We start from the raw sequence: 11,744 nt of genomic DNA on the forward strand, positions 1-11,744 counted from the left end.
AGGGCACGGGATGACACATTCCAGTGCATCTATTGCAACACTGTCCTGAAGGACACCTACGTGCGGCGACTATGCCACACAAGTAAGTGTCCTGTGAGACGGAAGATAACAGCCCACCCGTGCCTTTGCACCACTGAGTGTATGTGGGTGAAGAAGTGATCGACTTCTTCCCCAAAACGGCCCTTTTCAGGGCCACCCATCTCTCCCGAAAGAACACGTTCATCCTTTGCTTTGACGACCCTCAAACCAAAACTAAGAACCCACCTCCTCCTCCTCCACCACGTCTATTTTTAGAACAAACAAAAAAGATTTTATACGCGCTTCTTTCAATGTCGATCTTGTTCGAAGGTCAAATGTGTGAGCCCCCTTCCAGGAGTTGCCTGCTTGACCAACTGAAAGCGTATTTAGCGTATGGACATATTTTTTTTAATTTCCTTCCTGAGAAAAATGCAAAAATAACTTTAAACAAAAATATATGGTTCTCTGGATGACCTGTTTTGGTTAAAATTATTTCAAAGTGCAGAATCAAAACATTTAAACAATGAATATGTGATAAGCTGAAAAGCACAATTGCTTGATTCCAGCGAATGTTCCCACTCAAAAACATACATGTTCACAACAACAACAAGAGTCATCAGAAAGATGACACATCCCCCCGGCAGCTGTCTGTAAAGCAACCACACGTAAATGTGCAATTTTGTGTCAAGAATTGAAAAGTTCTTGAAGAAGCATACATTGTTCACCCACAAAAGATCTGCCATAGTCGCATCCATATGATTGGTTGGTTGGTTTGATGTTTAACGCCGCACTCAGCAATATTCCAGCTATATGACGGCGGTCTGTAAATAATCGAGTCTGGACCAGACAATCCAGTGATTAATATCATGAGCATCGATCCACGCAATTGGGATCGATGACATACATCAACCAAGTCAGCGAGCCTGACCACCCGATCCCGTTAGGCGCCTTTTACGACAAGCATAGTCCCTATGGAATGGAAAGTAAAACAAATGTGTTTCTGTGGGTTTTTTTGCAAACAAATTACATATTACAAGAAACAATAACTAAACAAGCGTATAGTCAACGAAGTCATTTATATCCCCCGCCCATTTTAACACGTTATGCTCCCAAACCAGGTATCTGACCCAACTTTTCTCTTAGCCCATGTCAAAAAAGCTCCAATGGAAATTCTGAAATAAAAATTTCTAAAACTCCTTAATATCAAATGGCACCACTTCTGTATGTGCTTTATATATAGACATGCAATGTTTGGCAAGGAAATATTTAACAGTTTATTTGTTATACTCCATAAGTGAACCCACCCTATATTAAAACTTAAATCCAACTTGTTGCCATGGAAACGTAAAAAAGGCACCAGTTCAGTATGTGCCTGATAGACATGCAAAGTTTTGAAAGAAACATGGAAAATTTAACGGTTTTTGAGATACGCTCCGGAAACGCTCCGGAAACGAACACCACCCTTATAGAACCTAAGTCCAACTTGTTGCCATGGAAACGTAAAAAAATATAAGTTTCTAAAATTCCTAAACAGCAAAAGTCACCAGTTCAGCATCAGACATGCAAAGTTTTGTAAGAAAGTATTGAAAGGGTTTTTTATTTATGTTCCGGAAACGAAATCTACCCCATAGAACCTAAGTTCAACTTGTTACCATGGAAACGTAAAAATAAAAATTTCTAAAATTCCTAAATAGCAAAAGGCACCAGTTCAGTATGTGACTGATAGATTTGCCAAGTTTCGATCAAATACACTGAATGGTTTACGAGTTCTGCCCCGGAAAAGAAAATGATAACGGGTCAGACAGACGGACGGACGGACGGACAGACAGACTGGCTGATCGCTGTATCCCCGGCAAAAATGGTGAGGTGAGTTAAAATTTTAAGTCACAGCGGCATTATTTCAGCCATATCGTGACTTGAGCAAGTTATGTATTTATATAATATATTAAGACCTGTCGTCGAAGGACAGTACAACAACTAGCAAAATATCACAGATGATAATTGTAAAACTAGTTATAGAATAATAAAATAATCAACTTACATCAGACGACACAATGTAAAAAAGGGGCTGTAGATCGCCAGCAACCAAAATTAGGCCACCATACTAGGGACCATGGGGACTTACGGTACTTCTGCTACCTACATGGTACCCCAGCAGGATTTACACCATCCCTCTGGCCACTGGCGATAATCAGAAAGATTAGCCAAAGAGGTAAAATCAACAAAAATACTACGATTAAAATCACAGAGAAATGAAATGATACGTTGAAGGATACCGGACTTACGTACCTTCCCAGGGTTTTACGATACTTCAACCCCCTGTGAAGATACAGCCATTAACAATCTCAGTTATGATTTCATTCCACCAAATTAAAAATCATTTACTTTATACTGTACATATTATAATCAAAATTTATCTATTAATTCTATTTCTTTTAAAAAAAAAATGATTAAAGGAGCACTGATTTTATTAATAAGATCCTTTACGGATGTAATTTTGAAATATTTATAAGAGTATTGTGTAATTCTAAAATATCAAGAGTGAGTGGATGATTTGAGGGGACATTTTTTAATGCCTGTAGGCATGACAAAGAATCAGAGAGGATGATGAAGTTTTTGCAGATATTTTGTGTCTGAATATATTCCAAAGCTGTTTGAATAGCCTTGGCCTCAGCAGTAAAGATAGAACAATTGTTTGGTAATCTGGAAGAAATAGTTTTCGATCCAACGATGGTAGCACTGGCAACTTTGCCACCATCCTTGGATCCATCAGTGAAAATAGATCGGTGAGAATCGTACTTTGATCTCAACTGGATATATTCTTGCTGAAAGACTAACGGACTTGTGTCTGATTTTTTAAAATTAGTAAGTGTGAAGTCTACAACGGGGTGGACTAGTTGCCAAGGAGGAGTAGACAGTAAACGGTGCGGTGCAACAAAATCAAGGTCAATATTTGCTGCTGTTATATGAGGTTTTATTCTAATCCCTAGTGGAGGAACAAGCTTCGGTTGTGTATGGAAGAAGTCCTCGTAGGGAGGATTAAATATGCAATCATAGGCTGGATTAGACGGATTTGATTTTAATTTTGTGATATATTGTAAAGCAAGTTTTAAACGGCGTTGTTTTAATGAAGGCTCATCAGCCTCCACATAGAGACTGTCAACAGGAGAGGTCCTGAAAGCTCCAAGACAGAGCCTTAAGCCCTGGTGATGAATTGAGTCCAGTTTTTGTAAGTTACTTTTACAGGCTCCACCATAAATGATTGAACCGTAGTCTAATTTTGAGCGGATCAAAGATCTGTATAAATGGAGAAGGGTTGTCTGATCCCCGCCCCACTTAGAGTTTGAGACGACTTTCAATAAGTCTAATGCTTTTAGGCATTTTGCCTTGAGATATTTTATATGTGGCAAGAATGTCAGGTGGCGGTAAAAAAAAGCCCCAAGAACTTAGTCTCCTCAACTACCTTTGTGGGTGTGTGAGATAGAAATAGTTCTGGGTCCTTGTTCTGTCTTTATTTCCTGCAGAAGTGTATACAATTAGTTTTTGTTTTAGAAAATTTAAAGCCGTTAGCTAGCGACCATTTTTGGATTTTATTGAGACACAACTGCAATTGTCTCTCAATAGTGTTCATGTTTTTCCCGCGACAAGAAATGTTAAAATCGTCCACAAATAACGACCCATCAACGGAATCATTCAAAACTTTTGACAGACAGTTTATCTTGATACTAAATAATGTTACAGACAAAATACTGCCTTGTGGGACACCCTGATCCTGAGTATAATGGTCAGACAGGGTTGAACCCACTCGGACTTGAAATTGTCTGTCAGTTAAAAACTGTGATATAAAATGAGGCATACGGCCTCTCACACCAAAATCATGTAAATCCTTTAGAATGCCGTGCTTCCAAGTAGTAGCATAGGCCTTTTCAAGATCGAAAAAGACTGACACTACATGCTGTTTGTTTACAATAGCATTTTTCACAAAGGATTTTAAGCGTACTAAATGGTCGATAGTACTTCGATTTTTTCGGAAACCACATTGGATATTTGTAATTAGATTATTGGTTTCCAGATACCAAATTAATCTATTATTCACCCTTCGTTCCATGGTTTTACACACGCAACTTGTTAAGGATATAGGTCTATAGTTAGAGGGATCTGTATGATCCCGGCCAGGCTTTGGTATTGGAACTACAATGGCATTATGCCATGAAGGAGGAAAATTCCCAGATATCCATATTTGATCAAATATATCTAAATGTGTCTCCAGACAGGATTCAGGAAAATGTTTTAAAAGCTGATAATGTATGTTGTCAGCACCCGTTGCTGTGTCATGAGCTTGCCCAAGGGCGGTATGTAGCTCATGTAATGAGAAGACTTCATTATAGTCTTCATCATTATCAGAAGTGAAATTTACTTTGATCTTTTCCTGTTGTTTCTTAATTTTTTGAAACTCCGGGACATAATTTGATGTTGAAGAATGTTTTGCTAACGTTTCTCCAAGCTTATTTGCAATGTCAGTTTTATTAGTTAATAACTGATCACCATCCTTAAGATGATGAACAGAAGATTTTGAGCCTTTGCCTTTTATTTTCTGAACCATGTTCCACACCTTGGACATGGGTGTACGGGAATTTATCTTGGAGACATAGTTCTTCCAAGATTGTCGCTTGTTTTGTGTAAAAGAACGACGTGCCTTGGCATTTGTAATTTTGACCCTATCCAAATTATGGACTGTAGGATGTTGGCGAAAATATTTTTCTGCTTTCTTCCTACACTTTCTGGCCTGTTTGCAGTCATTAGTAAACCATGGTTGACGAATATGGGGATTCGCAGAGGTCTTAGGAATGGTTTGGTCAGCAATGTCATTCAGTAAATCCGAAAACAACTGTATCGGATCTGGAATATTCTGGAAAATACCATGTCTTATTTTGTCAGTACACAGTACCTCATATAAGGACCAATTAGCCTTGGTAAAGTTCCACCTGCATGATGGTGGTTCATCAGTAGGATTAACAGTTTTAAGTATAGTGGGAAAATGATCACTCCCGCAGAGGTCATCATGGACTGACCATGCAAATTCATTATACAAGTTTGAGTCTGTGAGTGACAGATCGAGGGCAGAATACGAGCCAGTGGCTGGATGTAAATATGTGGCAGAATCATCATTAAATATACACAGGTTGTTGTCAGAAATAAATTCCTCAATGATTTTTCCTTTAGAACTTGTATTTGAACGAAGTCCTGTGCAATTCCACTGTATTATGTTGGACAATTGAGTCATGGTGGCTCAATTGGAGATCGCTCGCGTGAATGTGAGGAGGAACTACTCCTCCGCCTGTCCGGTGAGGACAGAGTAACCTCCATATCCAGAGGTCGAAATGAGTTCTGTAAAGGAACCTCTGAAGGTGATACAACAAAGTTACACCGCAAGAAAATAGTTACCAATGTATTACACGATGACGCAAACTTTGCTAACACTGTACACGGGTATGATGATCCAATAACTGTTTGAATAACAAAAGTATGTCCTTTTGTTATTGGTTGGTTTGTTGTTTAACGCCGCACTCAGCAATATCCAAGCTATATAACACGTCAGTCTGTATGACCCGTGAAGATTCCGGGGTAGAATAGGTCTTCAGCAACCCATGCATGCCGTAAAGGGTGACTATGCTTGTCGTAAAAGGCGTGGATCGATGCTCATGATATTAATCACTGGATTGTCTGGTCCAGACTCGATTATTTACAGACCGCTGGAATATTGCTGAGTGCGGCGTTAAACAACAAACCAACCAACAGTCTGTAAATAACCTGTTTTAACCCCCTCTGTTTTGTAAACAGTTTGAGATGGACAGTATACTGATGAAAGAAATGCAATAACAATGGTTATCATTGACAGGGAGTTATGGTGACATGGTGTTTAACGTTGCAGTCAGCAAAAAAAAACATCTATATGCTTGTAAGTAATCTAGACCAAGCAAGATGAACCATTGATTGATATTATGAGCAATGTCAGACAGTCATTGGCTGGATCAGTGATCAGATAAAAGCAAACGTCCTCCCCCTCAAAGTGGGTCTCTCCTCATTCCCCCCATCCCCACCGACACCCTCAAATCAAAGTCAAATGTTCCTATTTTGATTCTGTAACGTGAGGAATAGGTTTTGAGAGTCCCCTGGACCTGTAAATAGATAGATCATTGTATATACCTGCTGGTTCAATTGAGGCCTTTAGTTAATAGTCTGTTCTCTGCTCAAAGAATCGTCGGAAATACTAACAAGAGTTTGCCACTAACGTGGCTATATCCCCCGCCCCTGTTGCAGAATTTATGACATAATTAAATCTTAACAAACCCTAACCTTTTTTAACCGAGTTTGGAACTTAAGTCCATCTTTCTGCCATGGAAACGTAAAAAATAAAAATTTCTAAATAACAAAAGGCACCCGTTCAGCATGTACCTGACAGACCTGCAAAGTTTGATGAAAAAATATTGAACGGTTTATGAGTTATGCTCCGGAAACGAAACGTGACGGACGGACGGAGCCCTATTCTATATAAGAAATGAAGAAAAAATAATGAATTCACCCCTAGCCTTATTCCGCGACCTGTTTTCCAACCATGATAGTTTTACAAATGCACCCCCGAATGCGCTAATGGAAATAGCTATAGGAAACATCTAAACTGATAAGTTACAAATCAGAATAAGTGGACATGTGGCTCAGTGGTCTATCGTTTATTTGCATCCCCTGTGCATAACCATGATTTTTTACCGAAAGGCAAAGAGGGATGGTGGGGGTAGTCTTGTGGCTGAAACATAAGCTTGTCGAAAGCTTCGGTTCGATTCCCTACATGGGTAACACGTGAGTAGCCTATTTCTGGTATTCCCCGCTGACAATCCTGGGATTTTGCTTTAAGCAGCATAAAACCATACTCACTCAATAATGATGTTAAATGATTATAAATGAAGGGCACAAAAGTTTAGTTGACATCAAGAGTTATACATTATATGTTCCTCCATATCGGACTCTGACGTCCAACGCCTCAATTATACGTGAGTAAATTATTATGAAGTAAATCTAGAGGTTAGAGCGTGAGTGGAAAGTTAGTCGTCTGATTCCAAAAGACGTTAATATATTGTTTATAACCTGCCCGCCGCTCGGCATTAAAGGGATATAGCGTTCCCACACACATGACCCGTTGATTATGACCTGATAATCTGATGAAAATGGTCCAGAAATATTCAAGTGAACAACACAGCCAAGTGGGCCTTTTTCCGTTTTCTTTTTAAAAACTTAAACACTTATTTGTACTGCTACTGTACCATGTTTTTTTCCCAACTGTTTAAGCCCTAGTAAGAATATGTTTAAGATTATGGTTCTGTCTTTTACTTTTGATACGTTTGTTTAGTGACATTTTTTTCTTTTAGTTCTTAACACTTATTTGAAGAATACAGTGTCTCCCGAACACTTCCAAATATTTCCGGGTCAGGGGATTATTTAGCCTTGTTTATTGCGTCTTCCACTATTTTTCTAGGGTAGTTTCTTTCTATTAGTGACTCCCTCAGTTCATCGAGTCTATATTGTGCACGATCTGAATTAGATACTATCGCGCAGATTCTACGTGCTAATGAGTAAGGGACACTGTTTTTAGTGTGACGTGGGTGACAGGAATTGTAATTGAGGTATTGTTTGGAATCGGTTGGTTTGTAATATACATCTATTTCAATGTTACAGTTTGAAATTGTAACCACTACATCTAGAAACGATAGATGTTTATAGCTCATCTCTAAAGTAAAGGTTAAACTTGGATTGAGTGTCTGTAAAATATCTATCAAACACTGTAGATCCTCTTCATTCAGATTCCACAGAACAAAACAATCATCTAAAAATATTTTCCATTTGTCTTGAAATCCCTGTCCCAATCCGCATTTTTCATTAATTGTTTAGTACAACGTTTTCTCCAAATAACCAAGTACAGGAGTTGCATAAGTAGTTGCATTTTTTTCCCCACTGCTGTGCCTCTAACTTGTTTGTAATGAGAACCATCGATGTTAAAAGTATCATTGTTTAGAATAAACTTAAAACTATCGAGAATAAATTCCGAGGTAATGTCTTCTCGGATTTCCGAACGGTGTTTATTTATCCAGTAATCCATAGCTTCCATGCCGAGATCATGAGGAATGTTTGAATGTAACTAACTACATCAAAACTGACCAACTTTGTACCATTGTCAACTGTGGCGGGAAGTTGGTTCAGAAAATCAGTGGTATCCTTCATGTAGCTCTTGACATGTTCAGTTATTGGTTTAAGCACTTTCTCCATAAGATCAATGATTCTGTCTGTGGGACATTCGGGTAATAAGCAGAATTCAATGTTCCGACATTTTTCTTGGATCTGTGCGCTCTTATGAACTTTAGGGAGGCCATAAAAATACTTTCTTTTGATCCAAATTAACCTAATAATCCTCTTCGTTTTAAGTCAACATTGAGAATGTGAATATATTAATCTTTTAAGATGAAGTAATACAGATTTTCTCCGTAACTGACTGAAAGCTTTCTGTGACAAGATTCACCTTTTAAAATATCTTATGAGAGTTCTTGGTAATAATTACTGTCGATAATTATAATAGCACCTCCCTTAATAATAATTGAATCGTTGTTGGATAATCTGTTTAAAGCCGCTCATTCATTTTTTGTAATGTTTGACGGTTTACAGTAAAGGGTAAATCTTTGAGGCGGTTAATAACTTTGTCTAAAACTTTGTTACTACCAGGTTTTGGAGTGAAGGTGCTTTTGTTTCTAACTAATGAAGTATCTTCGTTACTGGCAATAATATCATTTGAGTTAGTAATCTCAATTTTCTTCAAGAATATACCCGTGAAGATCCGGGGTAGAATAGGTCTTCAGCAACCCATTCTTGCCGTAAAAGGCGACTAACGGGATCGGGTGGTCAGGCACGCTGACTTGGTTGATGCATGTCATCGATCCCAACTGTGTGGATCGATGCTCATGGTATTAATCACTGGATTGTCTGGTCCTGACTCGATTATTTACAGACCGCCGTCATATAGCTGGAATATTGCTGAGTGCGGCGTTAAACAACAAAACCAACCAACCAACTACAAGAATCAGACATATCTCTTTTAAGTGGATGTAAATCCTTTTTTATTGGAGTAGGGGTGAACTTCATATCTTTAAGTAATACAGAACTTTTCTCCTCTGTCAGTTCTACACAAGATAAGTTGATCACTTTCGGTTCTATTGTTGAGTTTCCCCTCCCTCCTCAAATTTGGAATTGTCCTTGCCTGTTTTCACGGGCGTGTCCTTGGCCCCGACAACTGTGGTTGGGACTTCTTTGGCGACCTTGGTCTTGTTATCTCCCTTGGTTTGAAGATCTATCATGTCTATCAGACTTGGGCTGAACTGGTGCCATTTGATATCAAGGAGATTTAGAAATGTTTAGTTTAGAATTTCCATTGCAGCTATTTTGACGTGGGCTAAGAGAAATGTTGAGTCAGTTACCTGGTTTGGGACCATAACGTGTTAAGGGCGGGGGATATAATTGACTTCGTTGACTATACACTTGTTTAGATATTGTTTCTTGTCATTTGTTTGCATTAAAAAAACACAGAAACACACATGTTTTTACTTTTATTTCATATGGATGCGACCATGGTGGATCTTTTGTAGGTTACCAATGTATGCTTCTTCAAGAATAAGTCTTCAGCAACCCATGCTTGCCGTAAAAGGTGACTATGCATTGACCAGTAGGTGAACATCTTGTGAGGATGTGGAGGAACCTATAGAGGAGCTCGTACAAACAAGATGGATGACCTAGCAAACAGCCTCAAGGATCATGATTACCGTGTGAAACTGGTGGGTTTCAAACAACTAATCTAGTCTGAATAGTCTGCTCCAATATGCTAGTTGATTTATGTATGATGCTCTACTCTTTTCATCTTTACATGATTTGTACTTAATTTTAAGTATGTTTGCATATTCAAAAGGGTTCGTATGCTGATACAGCTAGCTCATACGCTTCTTGTGTATTCCAACATTGTTCATAAAGTTTCTCAGTCCGCTGACAACAACACCCCGCCAAAGTAAGAAGCAGGTGTGTCATAATAATAGCTTGGTTGCTCTGGTATCACACCCACCTCCTCCCACTGGTCCAAATGATTCACAGCTACAGCAGAAGGACCAACTTCCATGAGCTCCGTAGCCGTGTACGCTATTCCATATTGCTTCTTCATGAAGACGAACATGTCAGCGTTTTTTCTCTTATACACGTCCAGCTGTAGATAGAACAAGTAGGTTCCAGAGACCGGTGCAATGAACGTCCCTGAGGTCACGTTGTAGCCAGAGCCTAAGTTCTTATCGACATGACCGAATTTCACGGGAGTGTAAGCATCAGTGCGGAGGGGGGTTGTGCCGGCTGGGTTCCCCACATGGAATAACACGGTGTTTGATGCTGAAATAAAGGTGAAAACATCAGGACTTATATATGTCGACCTAAGAAAAAATACATTTTGGTTTGAAAGACAGATTACCTTAAAAAAGCTTTTAGAATCAAATTGTATTTAGATAATTGTGGGTACAATTCATCTAAAATTGTACCCGTGAAGATCCGGGGTAGAAGAGGTTTTTATCAACCCATGCTTGCCATAAAAGGCGACTGTGCTTGTCGAAGAGATGGTCATCGTATCCCAATTGCGTGGATTGATGCTCATGATATCAATCACTGGATTGTCTGGTCCAGACTCGATTATTTACAGACCGCCGTTATATAGCTGGAATATTGCTGAGTGCGGCGTAAAACAACAAACCATCTCTCTCCCTACTTACTGAGTTGTGACTTCAGAGATGCCACTTGTTTTTTCAGTGCGGCAATGTCAGCGGCAGCCTTAACCTTGCTGGCCTGAAATGTTGCTGTTGTTGTTTGAAGATTGGTCACGGTCTGCTGAAGGCGATCGACGTGACTCGAGAGGGTGGTGAGATCAACCTGAACACTTCCCTGAGGCTTTGTCGTAGGCATGATAAGTCCAGAGAGAGTCCCGCTCAGCAATATGCAAACAAACAGAACTGCCACTATCATTTTGCATGGTGTTGAAAAGATTAGCCAGTCAGCCGTTTTCAACCCATTTATCTACATTATCCAGATCACGTGGGCACTCCTACAGGTAGTTCTGGTAATGGTCCACATCTGCTGCCTCTCATAAAGTTTAAAGTGCAAATGCATTTTAGGGTTGGTAGGCTTGTTGTTTTATGCCGCACTCAGCAATATTCCAGCTATATATGATGGCGGTCTGTAAATACTCGAGTCTGGACCAGACAATCCAGTGATTAATATCATGAGCATCGATCCACGCAATTGGTTCTGATTTGGTTTGTTGTGTTACGCCGCTCTCAGCAACATTCCAGCTATATGACGGCGGTCTTCACGGGTCTCGGTTCTATGAAGCGCTCGCGTACGGAAGCGTAGTAGGGCCACGGTGAATTATTTTTTTTCTTAGTATCTCCTACGTAAGACTTGGTATATCCTAGAATCACTATCTCCTATGTAGGTTGGTTGGTTGGTTTGTTGTTTAACGCTGTACTCAGCAATATTCCAGCTATATGACTGCGGTCTGTAAATAATCTAGTCTGGACCAGACAATCCAGTGATTAATATCATGAGCATCGGTCCACGCAATTGGGTCAGCGAACCTGACCGCCCGATCCCGTTAGTCG

General features: G+C 39.5%; 1 protein-coding gene across 1 annotated transcript; it reads right to left on the reverse strand.

Annotated features, from left to right (window-relative positions):
* Positions 1–10,049: 10,049 nt before the first annotated feature.
* Positions 10,050–11,115, reverse strand: LOC139448432 (uncharacterized). Its single transcript, XM_071229981.1, has 2 exons — positions 10,860–11,115; positions 10,050–10,485 (listed from the first exon to the last, which is right to left on the reverse strand). Exons 1-2 carry the CDS (start codon positions 11,107–11,109, stop codon positions 10,088–10,090), a joined length of 648 nt encoding a protein of 215 aa, XP_071086082.1. The 5' UTR covers positions 11,110–11,115; the 3' UTR covers positions 10,050–10,087.
* Positions 11,116–11,744: the final 629 nt, after the last annotated feature.

Source organism: Haliotis cracherodii, unplaced genomic scaffold, assembly GCF_022045235.1.
Source record: "Haliotis cracherodii isolate W230 unplaced genomic scaffold, xgHalCrac1.p SCAF_7, whole genome shotgun sequence".
NCBI classification, from domain to species: domain Eukaryota; kingdom Metazoa; phylum Mollusca; class Gastropoda; order Lepetellida; family Haliotidae; genus Haliotis; species Haliotis cracherodii.